The 23,207-nt window shown below is 39.9% G+C and overlaps 1 protein-coding gene across 7 annotated transcripts in view; it reads right to left on the reverse strand.

Moving 5' to 3' along the window:
* The window catches only part of LOC136857361 (uncharacterized), a 169,166-nt gene that overhangs the window by 40,578 nt on the left and 105,381 nt on the right, over positions 1-23,207 (reverse strand). For all 7 annotated transcript variants that reach the window (XM_067135977.2, XM_067135976.2, XM_067135981.2 and 4 more), the window contains one exon: positions 2,616-2,721. In XM_067135977.2, coding sequence (XP_066992078.2) covers positions 2,616-2,721 — 106 coding nt within the window. The remainder of the gene's footprint in view (positions 1-2,615; positions 2,722-23,207) is intronic.

A 23,207-nucleotide genomic window follows, 5' to 3' on the forward strand; every position in this document is an offset into this window, starting at 1 on the left:
GCTAGTAGGTGTAGGGCAATGCATTGTGGCGCTTCTGACGGGACAGCGAATCACTGTCTCGGTCTTGCTTGAGAATGTTTTGGAACAATTGACGTTCTGTGTTCTGGAACAGCAGAACATAACTATGCATCGACACAGTGTGCTTATTGAAAAGGTGGACCGTTTTAAGTTTTTCCTATCACAGTGTGCTGAAACAGGGACATAGAGCCCAACCCTAATCTGACCTTTACACCTTGGTTGTCTGTAGATGTTCCATATAACATGGCAGCTAGGTAAAGAGCAAAGAGTGTTGGAGCAGTGAGTGATTGAAAATCGATCAGAGATAATATTTTGATGAACGACTTGGCCAGACATGTTATTATGAAGAGCCTTGACTAGATCTACAAAATGCTGTGGACAGTCAAAGTGTTTCAGTATTGTCCACGTAACTGGTCTCGGGACTGAGTCGAAAGCCTTCTCCAGATCATAAACACTAGGTATAAAAGAGTCTGTTGCTCTCTGCATTTTTCCTGGATTTGCCTTGCACAGAAGATCATATCTATTGTGCCTCTGCACGTTCGAAACCTCACTGCGACTTGGGTGGGATCCTCTTGGAAATAATTTGCAGGCGACTGAGCAAAATTCTAGTAAGAATTTTACTTGCTATAGATAGCAATGATATATCGCGATAGTTGCCACAAACACTACGATCACATTTTTTGAAAAGAATAATGATAGTGGCATTTTTAAGGTCACCAGGTACTTCGCAGGTTAAGAGGATAAGAGTATGAAATCTGGTCTTTAGAGATAGGCCTTCACTTTGAATCAGTTCCAGAGGAATGTTATCTGGGCCAGGAGCCTTGCCAGGTTTCAGTTGACTGAGAGCAGCATTGAATTCCTTGAATGTTGGTGGAAGAGCCACCCATAGTTGTTGGGGATGTAGAGGCACATCATTGAGAAAGTCTTCAGCAGCATTTGAACTCCGATTAAGAGGAGTGGAGAAATGTTCTTTCCAGCGTTCTAGGATTTCTCGACTATCAGTAATGGTGGTAACATTATCAGCAACTTTCAGTGTTCCGGAGGAGGAGCGAGTTGGGCCATATAACCTTTATTCCTGCACAGAAGTTATGCAGGTCTTGGGCATCAGACATACTTTGCAGTTCCTGAGCTTTCTGCTGCCACCAGTTGTTCTTTTATCTTTCTCATTTGCCCCTGATATTTATGCTTGAGTTCAAGAAAGTGCCCTCTCTTTGCGTCTGAAGATAGATCTTGAAGAAGGGATAGATGGGCTTCTCATTTAGCACTGATAACACACAAAATATATTTGCTGTTGTCATCAAACCAGTCTTGTCTTTCATTTTTCTTAAAAACCAATGTTTTTCTCAGCCGATTCTGTGACTACTTTCTGCAATGTAGCCCATTCCTGCTCTACATTCTTTGTGTGGACTGAAGCACTTGCCAGCATGTCGGAAATCATGTTGTGGAAATTCATGGCATTCTTGAAGTTCAGATGTATCAAACTTCTTCCTGGACGGGGTTTGAAAATGCCTGGGTGATTTACAGCGAAGGCTGATTCTAAGATGAGACAATACCAACTTGTGATCTGTCCAGCAATCATCAACATTTCTAGCTGTCGTGGTGATAAGGACGTCCTTCCTATCACACTGTCAAGTGAAGATGCAATCAAAGATGTGTCAATGCTTAAAGCGAATAGGTAGGCGAAACTGCGTATTAGTTATGAAAAGTTCATGTTCGGTACTTAGACCAAGAAGCAGCAATCCATTCGCATTGCAACTACCAAGTCCTTGTTTGCCCGTTACATTTTCCCATAGCAGATTATCCTTCCCAATTCTAGCATTGAAGTCATCTAGTAGGAAGAGCTAATCTTTAGATGGTATGATGGAGATGGTTGAGGAAAGCAAGTTATAGAACTGGTTTTTAGCATCTTCATCAGCATCTAATGTAGGTGCATAAGCAGAGATGAGAGTCATGTAATTATCTCCGGAGAGTGGTATATGGAGAGTCATAAGTTTTTCACTAACTGCAGTTGGGACAAGTTGGTGATTAGCAACTATATCTGTTTTCACGGCAAATCCAGCACCATGAATACGACACTCTCCATTCCCCTTTCTCTTCCACAAGATGGTATATCCTGAACTGGTTTCAATAACTTTGCCTTCACTGGGTAATCTTGTTTCAATCAAGGCAGCTACATCAACATTCAATCTAGACAGCTCGTGCCAACAAGAGCTGTTCTCCTATCATTTCTGTCACTCCCTTTCGGGGCAAGCATTGTTCAGACATTCCACGTTGCAATTATAAACTGTTTTCCTTGATTGTTTCGACCACATATGGGGTGACCCACTGGATGCGGTCGCCCAGCTGGACAAAAGTGCGACTTCCAATGTTTAGCCCACCTTTTTTAGAGCCTTCCCCATTTAGGGGTGGGCAGCGGTGATCCTAAATAGGCCTACCCAAACACAGGTAGCATGTGCAGATATTACAAGAAGATTTCTCAACTTCTACTGTAGAGAAAACTGCACTGTCATGAATACTGTTTAAAATTTCAAGATTCTATTGCACAGTTATTTCTAAAAAATCCCATAGGTTGCTCAAACTTATGATTAAATGCATACCTTATTGAATAATTCAGTACTGCATATCGGACACAGGGCTTTAAGTTTTCTTTCTTCATGGAAGGTTCGTACGTGATAATCAACATTCTTTTTGTAGAAGTAGAACCTAGAATAGAAGTGGACACATTATCAACTGAAGGAACGAAAAGGCGAATGAAAAAGCAAAATAGCAACAATAAAACTGAAAAAGTCAATATAACAACAATACCCTTGCACATCTATTTAAACCACAACATAGTGAACAAGAGAAATGAATAAGGTAAAGAATTCTCTCACATTATGCAGAAATACTATCACTACTGACATATGCATCAAAGATCTAGACACTGATCAAAAAACAGGAGAAAACCAGGTGAATGATATGAAATATTTAAGAATTATAATAGGAAACACAAGAAAGGACAGAGTTAGAAAGAATGACATCAAGAAGGAAAATGGAGTGGAAAAGCTTTATGACAGAATAGGAGACGGAAACTTACATGGTTTGGACGTGTTAAGAGGATGCCGAAGTGGATGATGGAGACCCAGATAGAAGGGAGGGAGGGAGGGTAAGAGGGAGACCTAGACTAAGGTGGTTGAAAATAATCAAATACATATACAGTGAAACCTCGTTAAGAAGTTTTTGCAGGGGACAAGGAAAAGAAACGTGCTAAGCGAGAAAATGAACTAATGAATATACGAATAAAAACTATCCAACAGATATATGGAAACACTAGATACGATATTTTATGAATGAGGGCATTTTACGTTGTGAATCCGTGGGTACAATGTAAACTATAGGCCTATCTACCATTTCTAAAGACAAGAGGAAAGTATTAAAGGTTGAAAAACATGAGAGAACAAATATGAAAACCTTTTCTGCTGGGGATTACAAAATAACAAGTACCAGTACAATGAAAGGTGTGAAACAAATTTGAAAACTTGTGCACAGGGGCTACAAAAATATCGAAATATTATTGCAGATCACACTCTTTCTAAAACAAATGTTAATAGGAGCCTTTTATTTCAGAGCAGTGGATTATTAAACATTATTTTCTTGTAACACTCTTAGACGATGAATTGGAAGTTATCAGGTTACACTCGACCATCTGCAACTGCGAGGAGTTACTTTGGCCACCATTTTGAATCGAACAAAACTTTGAGACCAACTTGAGTGATCGAGTTGAAACTCGAAGGGGCGAGTTTCAAAATTCGCGATCTCTGCGCGCTTATGCCAGTCCACTTTCTGACAGATTTTAATTTTGTCTTCATTATTAAGGAATTTTACAACATTTTCCGTATCCATAAATAGGCTATCACACGACAAATATGCTCCACGCTAGTCAATTTCACATTATTATGTTCCTAATCCAGATACAGGCTACCGTATCACGCGATAAATATTAGCTATACTTTACTGTACCACTCAACACAAAATAAATTTTTACCTTTTGAATGGAATGTCAAATACAAGCACAAGCATAAACAGGCTCACTCTGCTATTCAGCAATCTCGTTGCTAACCGGCAAGCAAAACTGAACATTCCTGAGGCTAACGGCTTGCTCCCCGAAAGTGCAATTCATCTTTTGAAGTTCAAGAAGGCTTTTTCCCATAATCACGCAACTGTGGCGAAGGCTCTTACCCGAGTTGGAAATCACGGTTCTTTCAGAAGGAATGACAAATACAGATCGTACTAAGCGGTAATAGCAAAATTCGTGACCCGATAAGTGAGATTTTGTTTTAAATATAGATTTAATATGATGGAAATCGGGACTTTGAATTTATGACGCACTAAGCGGGAAAACGTGTTAATGAGGAACGACTAACGATGTTTCACTGTAGTTAGAACAAAACCTGTATTGGAACACAGTTAAGGAGAAACAAGACCTCAATGGAATCTACAGCAGAGAAGATGGACTTTGGAACACTGGAGATTGCGGAAGAGGCAGCCCAGTACTCAGGGAATAATATGAGTACACTATTCATCAGCAGCGTTTGTTTCCCATGTTAGGGGCGGCTGCAAGGGCATCTGTTCCCCATGTAAGGGGCGGCCTGAATAACTACTGGCAGTAGCTCTAAAATGCCTTTGGGAGTGGCCACCCCATCCTAATAACAGCCTAAAATGAATGGTAGTAATTATCAGTCTTAGAAAAGTTTATGGTGTAACCTGCTAAAAGCTATGCGCAGTTCTTGAGCTGGGGGAGCTGTGATAAGTGGGCAACCAGCAGTTAATATTATGAAGATGGGATCAATAAATGTTGTGACCCTGATGGGAAAATCAGAGGAGTTGATTGATTTTAGGGAGAAAGAGAATGATGCAATGATGGGACTGAGTGATGTCAAGTGGAGGGGAAAGGTAGTGAAGAGGATGAGTAGAGGGTACATCCTAAACTGGAGTGGAGAAGGTGCGGCAAAGAATTTAGTTGGAGTGATTGAGAACAAAATCCTGGATGAAAATGTGGATATGGTAGACTACGTTAGCGATAGAATAATCAGAGTATGATTGAGGACGGAAGAAATAAAAGATTTCATCCAAGTTTTTGCACCCCAAACTGGAAAATGTGAGGAAAATACAGAGCGATTCTTGGAGACACTCGAGGAAGTCATCACTGAAGTGGAAGTGATAGTCATGGGAGACCTGAATGTGCAGGTTGTAATGACAGAATTGGCAAAGAAGAAGTGATTGGTCCATCTGGTTATGGAAAAAGAATCAGGGAGGGAGATAAGTTGACTGATTTATGAGAGAAATGGAATGATTGTGGGTAACACTTGGTTTAGAAAGAAGAATAGTAGAAAGATCCCTAAATATGGCTGGACCAAGCTTGATAGCTGCAGTCGCTTAAGTGCGGCCAGTATCCAGTATTCGGGAGATAGTGGGTTCAAACCCCACTGTCGGCAGCACTGAAGATGGTTTTCCATGGTTTCCCATTTTCACACCAGGCAAATGCTGGGGCTGTACCTCAATTAAGGCCAAGGCTGCTTCCTTCCCAGTCCTAGCCCTTTTCTGTCCCATCGCCACCGTGTCGATGCGACATAAAGCCCATACAAAAAAAAAAGGGCTGGGGTGAAAGAACAAGAACAGTTATTGCTTATTTTTTGGTTGAGAAAATAAACTGTAAACTGTTAATGGATGTAACAGCACTACCAGGTGATGCGTTTGATAAGAGATCACAGAGTAGCAGTAGCAAAATTCAAAATAGGTAAAATTGTGAGAGTACAAGAAATAAAACAGAAGAAAATAAAAGTATGGAAATTAAAAGATAAAAGAAATCAGGAGAAATTTCAACAGGAATTAAAACAGCACATCCCTATATCAGAAATAGAAAATGTAGAAGAAGAATGGACCACATTTAAAAACACATTTGTAAGCTTTGCAGAGAAGATTTGTGGCATAGCTTCAGCGAGAGTGAAGGAAAAGGAGACACACTAGTGGAATGAAAAGGTGAAGGAGGTTGTTAAACAAAAGAAGAAAGAATGGCAAAAATAGAATATAGATAGGAAAGAAGGAAGTAAGATTAAGTATCAGGAAATTAAAAGTAAATGTAAAAAATTGGTAAATGAGGAAAAGAAAAAATAGGAGAAATTCACACCAGAGTTGGAAAAGGATGTTGTTTGGATTGATAAAAAAAATCTACACAAAACAAGTGAAGGGAAAATGTGGAAATGTAATAACAGACGCAGGAGATAAAGAATAGCTGAAAAGACTATATTGATAAACTCCTGAATGTGAGAAATGATGCAGACGAGAGTGTAGTGGTAATGAAATGAAATGACGTATGGCTTTTAGTGCTGGGAGTGTCCGAAGACATGTTCGGCTCGCCAAGTGCAGGTCTTCTGATTTGACCCCTGTAGGCGACCTGCGCGTCGTGATGAGGATGAAATTATGATGAAGACGACACATACACCCAGTCCCCGTGCCAGCGAAATTAATCAATGATGGTTAAAATTCCCAACCCTGCCGGGAATCGAACCTGGGACCCCTGTGACCAAAGGCCAGCACGCTAACCATTTAGCCATGGAACCGGACAGTGTAATGGTAAATGAGGATGATCCAGAAATGAAGAGCGGTGTTGCAATGGCAGAGGTAAAATGGCTGTTAAACAAATGAAAACAGGAAAAGCAGCAGGGATGATGATGATGATGATGATGATGATGCTTGTTTAAATGGGCCTAACATTTAAGGTCATTGGCCCCCAGGAGGGATGGATAATATATATGTGGAAATGATAATGGCAGCAGGACCTATTGACCTACATTGTTTATATAGGCTGCTAAGGTGTATATGGAGGAAAAAACAAGTACCTGATGATTGATGTAAAGGCGTAATAATACCAGTATTTAAGAAAGGTGACAAATGTACGTGACAATTATCAAAATACCAACATATTCGAGAAAATAACAGAAAGGAAGATGAGAGGAAGGGTGGAAAGAAATTTAGAAGAAAGCAGTATTGATTTTGACAGGGCAGGGCAACGACAGACCCTATATTTACCACGAGATTACTGATGGTAAAACAGTGGGAATATGGAAAAGATCTGGTGATGGTATTCCTTGATCTAGAGAAGGCATATGATGATACTGTTAATATAGAAAAGGTGTGAGAAACCCTGGAAAGAAAAGGATGTGGAAGGCAATCAAGGGAACTAGTGAAGCAATGTATAAAAACTGTTCCAGTTGTGTCCAGACTTCAGTGGAGAGAACAGATTGGTTTAGAAACCAAACTGGACTAAAGGTGGCTACACAGTTATGATATAACTGTGCGATTTAACTGCACCAACCGAACTGCGGAGATTTATCACACGTGTGGAGGGTAAATCGCTGCAGTTATTTCGGCTTGCACAGTTCATCCGAGCAAATTGTTTTTTCTAACCAATAAATCTGTGTCGACTGCGTTTGCACAGTTTCATCGCAACATGTGGACCGTGGCGACTGCCGATTGCTCAGTTCAAGTGACTCACTCATTAAGATAGTGCGCGCTACAAGTTACCACAACATGTCCCAGGAAGACCAAAGCAGATATCATGAGCATTTAGAAGCTTTCATTGAATGCTATAGAAATGAGTCTTGTCTCTGGCAGACGAAATCTAAAGATTTTCACAATCGGAACAGAAAAGACACTGCCTACAATAAGTTGATTGAAAAATATAAACTCATTGACTGTGAGACCTGTGTAGAATTTCTATGATGTGGAAAGTTGTTGTAGAATATTTTATTTGTAAATTTTTTTAAAGGAATATTCACTGTATGATGTGGATAGGAGAATATTTTATTCGTATTCCATTTAGCCAAACCCATTTTCAACTATTCGACGTGCTCTTGAAGTTCGGTAATTATAAACGTTTTCCATCATACTTCCCAAGTCACCTTGTCTAAATGGTTTCATAACATCCTTTCTCAAAGGAAAAGCGCCATCTGTAACGAATACGTAGGGGAGTATTCGCGAACTATTATTTACTTTTTCTTCCAACATACATTTTGTAGTATATTTTATTTGTATTCCCTTTATCTACGGAAGTAACTACTAGAACATTCCAGAAAAGGTTGTGACGCAGACGTTTCGAACAGGGTGTGTTGGCTCCTGTCGATTGTGGATTCTAGACATATGTCCTTACTAATTCTGGAAAATGGAAAGTTCGCAATTAGTGTCTGTATATGTTCGGAAATATTGTATAAACATCGCGACTGGATAGAGTTGTGATTGGTGAATCTGGGTGGCGATAGGCAAGCTCCTGTGCTCTGACTGGTCACTCGGTAATCGCACCAAGGCCAGACTTCCCTTTTTAAGTGAGCGAGGCAGGATTTCGTGGTCTTTGGTTCTCTCGTCAGTCCTGCTGTTTTGACGCACGTCGGCATATCCTCGCTCCCAGGATGGGCTACCTTGGAGTAAGCACGGTTGATGTCAGTCCCGTTTTAATTTACATTTAATGTTCGCTGGTGTTATCACATAGGAGTTTGCCCTAGTCGCCACTCTATTGCTCAGCTTTTAGAAAGCGCGTTTACTTCCATTCTAAATTGTATTTGTATCTTGTGTGCCTTCTTACCTTCAGAATCGTATTGTAGATGGATTAAGCTATTTTTGGTTAACTTCTTGGTCTAATAGCAAAGCTCTTCTCAAACAACATCTAATCTTGTATTCGTAAATTATGTGACTGGTTTGTTTGGATAGATGAATTTTATTAGAAAACTCACCTTGTAATGTTCATTTTGAAAATAATATTTTGAAAAAAAGAGATCACCGTTGATATTTCTGGAAACCAGCAACCTTCGCATCTCTATGGCCTTTGGTAGGTTCCCACCCCCGTTCCACATTCCTTGTTTATATTCGTCAAGTTGCCCAACCTGATATTTGTTTGTGTGTATTAGGCGCAGTTCATATGATGATAATTGTGTGTCTAGGGTTTAAAGTACCGTGTAATTTGATTTATTTTCCTCCCTTTTAATTGTGTATCGTGTAACCATTGAAAAACGAGTTACAGACTGCAAAACCATCGGAGACATAGTTGTAAAAAAGATTAATAATTTTTAGGAGTTCTTATAAAAAGGAATTAAACAAAGTTGAACAATTTAAAATAACGGGAGTCAGGCACTGACGAGATATACACTCCGCGTTTGTGGTACTTTCATCTATTGGACTCCTTATATGAACAAGAGACCCCAAAAACTTCTACATCTAACATGAGCGATGAAAATGAGGTAAGCCATTATTTTACATACAAACATTATGTATTACATACCATATATATAGCATAAATTTCATTTATGAGAATTTCCTTGCTAGTTAGAGTTACCTGGCGAAGCAACTATGCAACTATGTGTAGCAAAACTCAATGTTCATGTTCATGAAATTCAATCGGTGTATGAAATTGTCTCGCCACAGGACTTTTCAGTCATTCACAAAATAGCTCATAAATTCATCTCTTATTTCTTTTGCTGCTCTGGGGGAATCGCGTAGGTAAGTTCTTTGCAAAGGCACCATTGTTGAATTTGTTGTTATAAGACCCACAGTTACCAATACTACTTCTAAATGTTCACGGTTAAAACATTCTGTTGGGGCATAATAATTAGGCAAAGATGACATTAGGTATATATGCAAGGCGCAGCTTGTCATTACTACTGATTCAATGCTTTTTGGTTCCAGATTTATTTGAGCCTTAAAAATTCTTAATCTTGCTGCCAATATGCCAAACCCATTTTCAACTATTCAACGTGCTCTTGACGTTTGGTAATTATAAACTTTTTTCATCATACTTCCCAAGTCACCTTGTCTACATGGTTTCATAATGTCCTTTCTCAAAGGAAAAGCGCCATCTGCAACGAATACATAGGGGAGTATTCGCAAACTATAATTTACTTTTTCTTCCAAAGGAATATGTAACGTGTCATTTTCTAGCTCTTAATAGAATTTTGTATTCCAAAATCACAAAAAATAAATTGGTATATTGCATCAAAGATGGCCATTAGTACCATACTAAACTTCTGTTTGTAGTTATAGAAAACTGAACCACTATTTTTCGGAGGTATTATACCTATATATTTACCGTCCAGAGCTCCCAGACAGTGCGGAAAATTTTGATTTTCATTCAAATTCATACGCTATTGTTTTCGATCCCTCTTCTGTACATGGCAAATGAAACAAAAGTATAAATAAAGAGAGTATATAGCCAATTGCAAATGTGATATCTCTAATAATGAAACACTTTACAGGAGTTGCCGACTAAAACACAACCAAAGTCACCACAACCACCTAGCAACACCGACCCGGACTTGCCACAACAACGCAGCAATGTCCAACCTGAAGGCAAACAAAATAGGATGACACCAACTCATAGACTCAGACCTACAAAAAAGTCAAATACATTAATCGACGAGGTACTAAAAACTGTAAACGATCATTTTAAACACCCTAAAACTGAAGATCGTTTTGATATCTTTGGCAAACATACAGGTGTGAAATTGCGAGATTTACCTAAACACCAAACAGATAGGTCTAATGGCAACAATGGGACAGGAAAGGCCTAGGAATGGGAAGGAAGCGGCCGTGGCCTTAATTAAGGTACAGCCCCAGCATTTGCCTGGTGTGAAAATGGGAAACCATGGAAAACCATCTTCAGGACTGCCACAGTGGGGCTCGAACCCACTATCCCCTTGATGCAAGCTCACAGCTGCGTGCCCCTAACCGCAGGACCAACTCGCCCGGAGAGAGTACACCTAGTGACGAGTGAAGACTAACATGGCGGGTACTACTGTGTGCAAGTCTGTGATGTCCGTAATGGATAATGGTGTAAGATGCAATGAAAATATGTGGCAAATGCAGAATAGTAAAAAATGGGATTCTGTGTCGAAAGTGTGATGAATGGTACCATTTTCGCTGTGCAAATATTGTAAATAGGACTGATATCGAAGAAACTGTGTGGCTGTGTCCCGAGTGTAAACAAACCGATAGTGAGGCAGAACAACAAGAAAGAGAGACTTACAAAACTATACTTAAGATTTTAGGCGTGCTACGAAGACTTATGTGCTCTGAAACTTGAAAATGAAAGCTCAAAGGACAGAATAAAGAAACTGGAAGATAAAGAAGAAATTAGAGAAGCAAGATCGCCGTGGACGGAAGTGACGCGTAGCCATTTTAGGCCTAATGTTAAACATACGGGAGGAACTACGTACAACTTAAAACCAGGAAAAAACTCTTTGCAGTGCCAAAATAGATTTCAGTTATTGCAAGAAGTCCCAGAAGACGACACATCAAGTTTTCCAAATTATTTTAAATCCAGTGGAGGTAACCTACAGAAGAAGAAAACCAACGGAAAGTCAAGATCGCCAAAAATTCATCTCTACGCAGACAGTTTTGTGATATTGTGATATTCTCAGGTCTCACGATTTCTATCTTGCTAATGATCAACCCACCAAGAAAAATTCTTGTTTGGATAACATAATCACTAATGTTCAAAACAGTGACTTCCACATGTGGTGTTACAGAGCATATATTGTCTGAACACAGTGTTCTCTGGCTAAAATTAAAAACTGAATTGGAAAAGCAACATGACAATAGGCAATTTAAACATTTCAGAAGGTTGGGAGAAAATAACATTTTAAAGCTAAGAAATGAATTAATTCACATCAATTTTGAAAACATTATACTAAACTCAAATAATGCCTTGGAAGCAACTGAAAATTTTATACAGTTACTAGGTTATTGTGTGGAGGCTAAGAGTGCTAAGGGTCTTATGCAAACACGTTATGTGAACCGCTTTGACTGATTGTGATGGTTCGGTCAGCTTCCGCTTGCGAACGCTAGCGCTGCCACGTCCTGGGAGCCATCTGGTGGTGAATGAACGTACCATTTTCCACTTCTATTATAACGTTCCAAATTTAAAGCGTCATTGTTTAAGAAGCCTTTCTCATGGACAGTCGAGATTTCTTCTGAGGACGCAGAGCACAGTTCCCTGCGAAATGTTAAGAATTTCACCTTATTTTCTTGACACGGCATAAGCCCAAAAGGCTATAGCGTATCATGTCATTACTAATTGTATTCAAGATTTTTATATCATGTTGCTATGTAGTCTGTATAACTGCATGAAAGTGAGTAGGCCTACTGTTCATACCAGTGTCGTATGTATTATTTGTATTTTGTATTTGTTTCTTTAAGATATTAACAATATATTTCTAAATTTATGAAGTAATAATAATAATAATAATAATAATAATAATAATAATAATAATAATAATAATAATAATAATAATAATCGTATGGCCTCAGCTACCGTGTGCAGACATTTCAATTTGACGCCATCTGGCTGTCTGCTCGTCAATTTCGACGTTCCGTTTTACTCTAGGCCCCCACTAGATGGCAGACCGAGTAAACCGAAACTCTCTTGGGCGTCTATGGCTGAGATTTAATTTTGTCGGGTAAACACCAAATGTGTCACCAGAGATCTTTTACATGCCGACATCGTACGGCATGGAGTGTCGAATGGACTTTTTTCCGCCCTTCAAAAATCCGACTACCTCTGCCGGGTTTGAACCCGCTATCTTGGGATCCGGAGGCCGACACTCTACCGCTGATCCACAGAGGAAGCTAATTTATGAAGTGTTTGTATGTCTTACCTTCAAATATTCGCATCATAAAGTTTGATACAGTGCATTACAGGTTTCAGGAATAATATAACTGAGAGCCTGCGGCGATATTCTTGTAGAGTATTTCAGATCTACATATGGCCGACCCGTGGCTAAATATCTTAAGGTAGCGGACAATCTCTTATGAGGAGTTATAGCTTGTCTCATCATAGTTATCCTTTATCTTTATAAACGGAGTAACCAGTTATAGAAGGTGTAGATAAGTCTCTTCATCCTTTCTTAAATAATTGTGCCAATCTTTCAGTACGAAGCAGAACTCATTTAATAAATTTACATCTGAATATTGCTTTCTCTGTAGAAGCCAATCTTTAGACCACATGCTGCGTGTCTTCTTTTGATTTTTCATTATGGACACACATACGCCCAGCACCACTAGTACGTCATCATCATCCGTCGATGGCATGTTGCTTTGATAAATGTCTGATGAGAACTGTTGATCAATGCAGCTAACTGTACCATGTGGACGCTATAGGGCCTTCAGTTTTACTGCGCAGTTCATCATTGCAGTTAAATCGCACAGTTATACAGTAATGCGTGTAGCAACCTTAAGAGAGGGAATTGTATTGTCTCCACTTATGTTCATAATGGTTATGGATGAAAATCTAAAGGAAACAAAGGCAACATATGGAGGGGATACAAAAATACTGTTGAACTTGCTTTATACGTAACTCTGTTCTACGCAATTCGTATTTGTACGTAATTTCCATTAGGTCCCGGCAAAATATAATTTAACATCGTGATAATTAAACCTTATTTATACGTAATCCGTTTATACGTATTAATGTCAGTGAAATATGACTGAGTTTTGCGTAACAGTAATGAGAACGTGCTTTTTTAAAAGGACCTACTGCATTTACAAAGTTTCCTCTTTGTTGGCATGCAGAAGTAGAGTGATCGGGTTTCGGTGCTGAAACAGAACACAAAGAGTTTCGCCGAGTGACATTACTGACCCTTACTTACTGGCGGCTTAACAAAGACGACTCCCCTTCGCTCCACCTCTACCTTCGTCGTTTTCGACACGCCGCCATAGATTAATTTAAAGTTAAAAAGTGGACGGTTTGGTGCGGAAACAAAAGAAAATACAGTAAATTTGTTTGAATATGAGAATTTCTTTCGTGGGAACAACAGTGAAGTGAAATGTCCATGATGCCGGTATCTGGTGTTTACTGTTGAACAGTAGTTTTGTCATTCAGTTGCTTTTGATTAGCCATGGAGAACAGAAAAAGGAAAAGTTATACGAGAAGTGGACGCTAATCCATACAAAACAAAAACAGAAATTTATTCAGACTTAGGGATTGCTTAGACCATGCTATGTACAGTCATCAGTAAAAGAAACGCTATTTTGATGATGATGATGATGCTTGTTGTTTTAAGGGGCCTAACATCGAAGGTCATCGGCCCCTAATGGTACGAAATGAAATAACAAAAATTTCAAAGGCATCCACTGACCAAAATACAAATAAAATATGTCATGAAGAATGAATGAATGGACATGAACCCAACAAAAGAAAATAAAAAAACAAAAACAACAAACAAACAAACAAACAAAAAAACAGTGGATCAGACTCAAAACAGTCTAAATGGGGTGCAAAATCCACGTCTAAGACCCCCCAGAATGGTACATGTAGCGAGTAAAATAGAACCATGGTATGTGTCATGTTGGGGTACTAATCAGAAGTAGCGAAGACTCACGGTGTTCCACAAAAGATGGTACTACTCACAAGTATTGCAATAAGTACAAGTAACGCAGACCTATGGTGTGTCTCACACAATGGCGCAACGCATAGCCAACGCAAACCGAGAAGGTTCCCCACCTAGGTGTACTAAACACGGGCGCCGGTATTCCCGTGGTGTTCCTCGCATAGTGGGTACTAATCACAGGCAACGCAGACCCACGGTGCTGCTCATATAGTGGTACGACGCACGGGTACTGGAATCCACCAGGCCAGGCTTTTACTGTTACTAATCACAAACCTATTTCGTACCTAATTTCGTGGTACTACTCGCAAGTACAGGCAACCTATGGTGTTCCCCGCGTGATGGTATGATTCAAAATTAGTTTCATGGTTCTAATTCAATCAGCCCTTGGTCGCCCCTTTGAGTCGCCTCTTACGACAGGCAGGGGATACCGCGGATGTATTCTACATGTACGTCCCCCACCCGCAGGGGGTAACGCTATTTTGAATGAGTTCTTAAAAAAAAAACTGGGTTCAAAATCAGCAAAACGCAGCCGTCAGCAAGAAGGATGGTACGTAGATTTGGAGAAATCACTTTTCACATGGTTCCAGCAAAAGCGGGCTGCAGCTCTACTAATTAGTGGAGACATGCTGAAGGCAGAGGCGATAGATTTAGCTAAAATGATGAGTATCACAGCTGATTTCAAGGCTTCATCAGGATGGTTGCAAGGATTTCAAGATCATCATGGAATCACAGGGAGAACAATCTGCGGTGACTCAAAAGCTACGGACGACGTCACAGTGCAACACTGGAAAGAAGAGGTTCTGCCGGGTATCGTAAGCGATTATCAGCCTCCAAACATCTAAAACTGTGATGAGACCGGCCTATTCTTTAATCTCCTTCCTAATAAAATATTAACTGAAAAAGGAAACTCATGCCATGGAAGGAAAAAAAGTAAAATTCGTGTAACAGTACTTCTTGCCACCAATGCAGACGGATCTAACAAATTTCCTCCACTTGTGATAGGAAAATCGAAGAATCCGAGGTGTTTTAAAGGTGCGAAAACAAAACCTACGCAATATGAACCCAAGGGAACAGTGGTTGAAGAAATTGGACATTAAAATGAAAAAGAAACAGAAGAAGATCCTTCTTCTTATGGATCGATGTGCAGCACATCCACCTCAAATCGTTCTGGAGTATGTCCGAATTGAATTTTTCCCTCCTAATTGTACCAGTGTTCTACAACTGCTTGATTTGGGCATCACTGCAAATTTCAAAGTGCATTATAGAAAAATGCTCGCTCGACATTTAATAGCACTGAGTGATGCAGGAAATAAACCTCTCTCCATTAATTTGCTAATTAAAACTGTAGCCCGGCTGTCAAGATTTTCACACCCGCGCAACGATTGTCGTTTGACATTCACACCCGCGTAACGATTGTCATTTATTTACACGCTCGCTGACTTCTAGGGAAAGATGTTGTCAAGTGCTGACAACCTCTGTACGTAGGAACTAATTGCTGAGGGCGTCCGCGATGCGGCCCTGGATCCAGGGACAAGACCATTGGTCTGGACGGTTAGGATTCTTGCAATGGACAGCCGCGATGCAGCCCTGGACCTGTGGAGGAACTAATTGCTGAGGGCCTCCGCAATGCATTCCTGGACCCGTGGACAAGACCATTGGTCTGGACGGTTAGGATTCTTGCCGTGGACAGCCGCAATGCGGCCCTGGACCCGTGGACAAGACCGTTCCTGTGGAAACAAGATTGGTCTTTTATGGGGTTCGTTACGCAATGTATTTATAATAATAATTAGAGAAATTTATCAGCATTGATTGCAATGATGTCACGACAGCAGCACATTATATGATGTCTAGTGTTTGTAATATGAATTGCAAGCTCCTTGTGTATTTTTATGCCCTACTGACGTTCCGTCCAATATGAGTTCCTTGCCGATTGTTGATTCCTTATACATGGAATGGAAAAATGGCTGCCTGTGGAGGTTGCGTTGTCAGTTCTTCAGAATTTGCAATCTATATATATAAAATAAGAGTTTTGTCTGTGCATTGCTCAGAATTTGAAAATAATGGTATTTCTGTATCGGTCATGTCCATAGTAACAAGAAAATGCACTTTTTACTTTTCCGTAATTTCTGTCTGTCTGTCTGTCTGTATGTATGTATGTACACGCATCACGAGAAAACGGTTGAAGAGAATTTAATGAAAATCGGTATGTGAAGTTGGGGGGTGAGCCTCTACAATCTAGGCTATAGATCATTTTACTCACGCTGAGTGAAATGGTAGTTTAGGGGAAGGCCTAAAATTGAATTCTCAACTATTTATGTTATTAGTGGTCTAATGAAAATCTGTATGTGAAGTCGGGGGATGAGACGCTACAATCTAGGCTATAAATCATTTTACTCACGCTGAGTAAAATGGTAGTTTAGGGGAAGGCCTAAAATTGAATTTGCAACTATTTATGTTATTAGTGGTCGTATTTTAAAGAAAATGGGTATGCAAAGTTGGGGAATAAGTTGCTACAATCTAGGCTATCAATAATTGCATTCACGCTGAGAAAAATGGTAGTTTAGGGGAAGGCCTAAAATTTAATTCTCAAATATTGTTGTTATTAGTAGTCCTATCTTGACGAAAATCAGTACGCAAAGTCAGGTTGCAGTCGCTTAATTGCGGCCAGTATCCAGTATTCGGGAGATAGTAGGTTCGAATCCCACTGTCGGTAGCCCTGAAAATGGTTTTCCGTGGTTTCCCATTTTCACACCAGGCAAATGCTGGGGCTGTACCTTAATTAAGGCCACGGCCTCTACCTTCCCACTCCTAGCCCTTTCCTCTCCCATCGTCGCCATAAGACCTATCTGTGTCGGTGTGAAGTAAAGCAACTAGCAAAAAAAGCAAAGTCAGGAAATAAGTCGTTATAGTCTAGGCTGTAAATTATTTTATTCACGCTGAGTGAAATGGTAGTTTAGGGGAAGGCCTAAAATGTAATTCTCAAATATTTCTTATTAGAAGTGTAGTCGAAGAATGCTAGATAACTAAGGTTATATAGTATTAAATTTCCTATTATTTCCTATTATTCATACATTGTTACCGTACTGGCTATGATCACCAAGATATTCATGAATTTTGATTTTTGTTACTAAGTCCATATTAGCGCCGAGTAACGAGAAAATGGGTAAACAGTATTTAATGAAAACTGGTATGTAAAGTCGGAGAATAAGAAACTACAGTTTACGGTATAAAATATTTTACAAATCACAGAGTCGAAAGAAAACTAAATGTGTAGGCCTACAATATAGAAAGCTCATAACAATGATCAACAATACATTGACCATTGTTTGTCGTGATGTGCTTTGTGTCTTCTGTTGCCCCTCATCTCCGGTAGATAGGATTACTGCTGCGTACAGAGTATTTTTTTATTTGATTTCCGTCGCACCGACATAGATAGGTTTTATGGCGACGATGGGATAGGAAAGGGCTAGGAGTGCCTTAGGCCTTAATTAAGGTACAGGCCCAGCATTTGACTGGTGTGAATGTGGGAAACCAAGGAATACCATCTTCAGCGCTGCCGACAATGGGGTTCGAATCCACTATCTCTCGGATGCAAGCTCACAGCTGCGCACCGCTAACCACACGGTCAACTCGCCCAGTCGGACAGAGTGTAACAGCCTGCCTCAATATTGATGGGAAGTAGCTGGGGAGTTAGATAACTTTCTTCTTTAGCATGCCATTCCCCGGGTTTATAAATTTTCTGATACTACTGGTACGTAACACACTGGATCATCATAGCATTCGGGCTATTCAAGCCCTACTCTGAGGCACTAATTGGAAAGAACAGTGTGCATATTTAGCGGAATAATGAGAGATGAATGTTCATGGCAATCTGCGGCCTGGTCATCCCAGCTCTGGAACTTTGGACTATTACTTGTCTTTGTTTAATTATTCTCGGCTGATGATGACAGGGAATCTGTCGAAACCGGTACCGAATGTACAAAAGTTGTGATGTTTTAACTGTAATGTAAAACTTTCACACAATACATAGTATTGAAAAGGTGGAACTTATTGTCCTTTCTTTGATGTATATTAGATTGGCACTGCAATCTAACCGCAGCACTGTTCGTTAAAAGTGATAAAACGTGCGGCCTTCCATTTGATCGAGTATTTTATACGATAGCATCGCTACTTTCATACTTACGTTTTTATAATGACCTATGTTGATTTCAGTTAGGAAAACCACAAAGTCAGTCTTTCTGAGAATCCCGTAGCGAAGCACGGGTACATCTGCTAGTAAAATATAAATCCAATTTAAACGATTTAGTCAAGTTCTATCAACGTCACGGTTTGCTATCCAGCAAAACTGTTTGTGAAAACTGTGGATGTGATGTTCCTTTACGTGTGATCAAGTGTGGCAAAATAGTTGAACAGATAAGCTTTCGATGTCGGAGAATCCAACGGGGTGTGCGATGTAGTTGGTTTGCTAGTGCAAGAAAAAACACATTTTTCGAAGGATCTACTTTGAGCTTGTATGAAATTGGTTTCCTTGCCGTGTTGTGGTGTCTTCTACCGAAACCCCTCGATCCTATTGTGAAATTAGAGTTAGGTTTCTCTGATCCAACTATTGTTGATTGGTCAAAGTTTTGTAGGGAAGTTTGTATAGCCTGGGTCGACGACAATAAAAAATAAAAAATGGAGGACCAGGCATCGTCGTAGAAATTGACAAAAGCAAGTTTGGGAAGAGGAAGTACAATCGAGGCAGGCCCATAGAAGGACAGTAGCTCTTCGGAGGCGTGGAGAGGGACAACTTGAAAAATTCTTTGTTGTTCCTGTCGAAAAAAGGGATAAAGACACCTTATTATCCGTAATTAAAGAGTGGATCCTCCCAGGCACCACAATTATTTCGGACTGTTGGAGGGCGTATAATTGTCTGGAAGACGAGGGATTCGTGCACCTTCGCGTGAATCACTCCCTTCAGTTTCTGGACACTAAAAAGAGTAGTCACGTGAATAGGGGGAACAGGAGAGTGATGCCCATCAATTGCCCTCCCGTGCATACTTAAAATATAGAAAACCGGTGGCGTCATCTTAAGCATGGGAGCTACTCGGTTCCGGGATTCGGCAGGAGGAAACATTTCTTCCATGGTTATCTTGCCGAATCTCTGTTTAAGAGCTCGTTCACCTTACGTTTGGGTGCACGAATTATTCAAGGCAGCAGCAACCCTCTATCCCCCTCTACATTGAGGTAAGTTTCACATATCTTCATTGGTGTTGTGTATTGTACATTGTTGCTTTAACATGTTATATTTTCTTGTGCTTTTATTGTGCTGGGGTTGGTAACAGATTATGATTAACATTATTGGCTGCAACGGCATCACGTGCCAATTCGCAATGGCCAATAGGAATGCAAGTACCTACTTCAGAAATGAAGATGGCGGAAAATGGCATGTAACAGACTGCATTAGGTTATAAAAGTAAATATACTTCTTCGGGTGGGATGGTGGGTTACTGGACTTCGCAATGAACACGTCTCCTCTAATATGCACTCCAAGTAAGATTTCATTACTTCCCATTTAATATAACTTTACAAATAACATGACAGCCGGGCTACATTTTTACCATTTGCTACAAGCCATGGACTTTATTTTAGCTGCGTGGAAGCAGGTGTCATCCTCCACAATCAGCAACTGTTTCCGTAAAACTGGTGTCTTACTAGAAGAGGCTTCTTCTAATGATGATTATGGGGACGAAGTTTTGTCTGGCAATGAGCTAACGCCACCGGAGGGTGTAGAATTCGATACTTTTGTACATTTCAATGATAATCTGGCTATATGTGGAGAAGTACCGGATGTAGAGATTATTGCTGATGTATGCCAACAACGCGGCGGTGATGGACCAGCTACAAGCGATAGTGACATTGGAGATGGAGATAACGACTTGAATTTTCAAACACCTGAACTGAGTGAAGTGTTAAGTGCAATCGATATGTGTAGGGGATACATCAGTGCAAAAATTTGTAGTGAAAATGCTTTGAATTCATCACTAAGTTTGCAAAAGGAGGTTTATACTCTTAATGCAAGAAAAGTGAAACAAGCCAAACTGTGTGATGTCTTTAAGGCTGGACCAAGTTCAAAATAATATTTTCTGTCTTAATGTGTAATTTATTTGCAAGAATTTACACATGTAGGTCTATTCCATTGGGTTTTCAGTAAATATGTGATGTATTGTGTAAGTGTGATTTCTAAGTAATTCTAAGTTACAAGTAGTTTTCTCTCTTCCCCTTGATATACGTACAAGTCAGGTTGAACTGTATTGTTGTTTGCAGATGACATAGTGATCTGGGCAGTTAACAATATGGAAGTGCAAATCCAACTAGAGGCTTCAAATGACAATATTGAGAAATCATTTTCATTTCCCCTTGTCCAGCTCCTGCCAGGTCTGTGTGTTTATGGCACTTCTCCACCATTGCCTCTCCTTTCACAACTCCTCTTCAGTAATCTTATTCCAGTCCAGACTTCTTTTCTTATACTGTTCTTGACAGTCCATCCATCTTGCTCTGGGTCTCCCACTTGCCTTCTTTCCCTCTATCCTAGCCTCCAACCCTTATTTTGGTATCCTTCCCTTCTCCATCCTCATAACATCTCCAATCCATCTCAATTTACTCTTCTCCATCATATCACTTCGTTTTTCTACCCCTATCTCTTTTCTGACCTCAACAATTCTTACTCTGTCTGTCCTCGTCTTCCCTACCACACTCCCCAGGGACTTCATCTCACTGGCCTGAATTTGACTCTCATTTCTTGCTGCCAACCTGCAAGTCTCTGATGCATACGTTAATGTAGGGGTATAAATTCATCTTGAACATTATCTCATTACATTTCATAGGAACTTTTCTGTTCCTCACCAGCAGGTTCCTTACATTCTGATGGAATGTATTTCCTGCTTGTACCCTTGTGGTGATCTCCTTATTCAACCTTGCATCTTGCATTATTTCACTTCCCAAATATTTGAATTATTCAACAACCTTCTTTCAGTTCAGGAACTTTGATCAGCCAAACTCTTCAAAAAATCTAATAACGCCAAGCCAATCACCAATCGATCACTAGTAGTATTTAATTCTCCAATCTAATAAAATAAAGCACATTAGGTACAAAAGTGCCCATCAGAATGGCAAAATCCCTTTTTTTCATCTTCTATTGTAATTTGGTCACCGGTATATTGTTCGTAATCAGTTTCTGGAAATCTTGTACCGCGCAAATAAGGCCTACATCGAATTTTAAAGGTTATGTTGAACTCGAGAATAGGGTTTTGAATGTAAGTATCGATTCTCAACAGATTTTGAATGCATTATACAGTAAAATACCAGTATAACAAAATTTTGGGGACCTCTGAAATTAATTTGTTATACTGAAATTTTGTTATACTGAAATAAGTCAATTCGTAAGAACTCACCTAGTATTATATCCGTTAGTTATTGTTGTTTTTAGGGCCAGAACTACGAGGTCATCTGCCCTGTTATATCAGCTTCAGGATCTATATAACTTCAAAATACCATTATAATAATAAGAGTTACAGTACCGGCAGATGTTTTCAGAAAATCTATTTTTACATTGTACCAGCAAGTCTACACACACTGTTCCAGAACATCATTTTTTGAAAAAGTCTGTGATTTTCTTCTGAACAGATCCAGACACAAAAGCTCGTTCCAAATAGTCACCAACCACTGCACATGAATTTAAAACAGATTCTGGCACATCACTTCGTGACACGAGAAAATCTTGAAGGCTACGTGCCATGTTCGTTGCCTGCTGCAGAGTCAAGCTCTGTCGATCACAATCATTTTGGGGGCTGTCTTCCTCTTCCTCCTCATCGCATGGATCTCTATCATTCATAATGTCCTCCACAATTTCCTCATTTGTGATTTCTTTGTGGACTATTACATCACTATCTACATTGATGTAGTCGGTAAGACTTACCGTAGATGGCACATCCAATGTTGTACACAAACGCTTCCAATTCTCCTCGGTTTCTACATCATCGAACACTTCACTTTCTGCGACGTCTTCTGTAAAAACCACTCCAGCTTTTCTAAAGCAGTTTGTGATGATGTCTGCATTCAGGGATTTCCATGCAGCACTAAACATCTGCATTGCTCCCAATATATTGATGTTAATGGCTCTATTCGTGGCAACGTTGCACAGCATTCGACGGACTACACGAGCTCGGTAATGCTGCTTTACTGCATGAATTATACCCTGATCCAGCGGCTGCAGAATTGAAGTTGTATTTGGAGGCAAAAATAAAACTTTTACATGCTCCAAATGGCGAGGCACACAATTATGAGAAGAGCAATTGTCCAATAATAGAAGAATTCTCCTCTTTTCGGCATTCATCCGACGTTCCAAGTCCAACAACCACTCTTTGAATAGCACAGATGTCATCCATGCCTTAGAATTGTGCCTGTATTCACAGGGCAGATGTTGCACCCCCTTGAAGCACCTTGGCTTCCCAAATTTCCCAATTATGAGAGGCTTCAGTTTGTCCGTCCCTGTGGAATTGGTGAACAAAAGAGCCGTGATACGTTCTTTTGAACGTTTGCCCCCGAAACACTTATTTCCCTTAAAATCAAGGGTTTTGTTCGGCATTAGTTTATAAAATAAAGCAGTTTCGTCTGCATTATAAATGTCTGCCGGCGAATATTCTTTCAAGGCATCCTTTAGAGTCTCCAGCCGCCATGAAGACGCAACTTCCTTCGGGGCATCGTTAGCTTCACCATTTATAATTTTGTGGGATATGC

The sequence above is a fragment of the Anabrus simplex genome, chromosome 1 (genome assembly GCF_040414725.1).
Source record: "Anabrus simplex isolate iqAnaSimp1 chromosome 1, ASM4041472v1, whole genome shotgun sequence".
Classification (NCBI taxonomy): domain Eukaryota; kingdom Metazoa; phylum Arthropoda; class Insecta; order Orthoptera; family Tettigoniidae; genus Anabrus; species Anabrus simplex.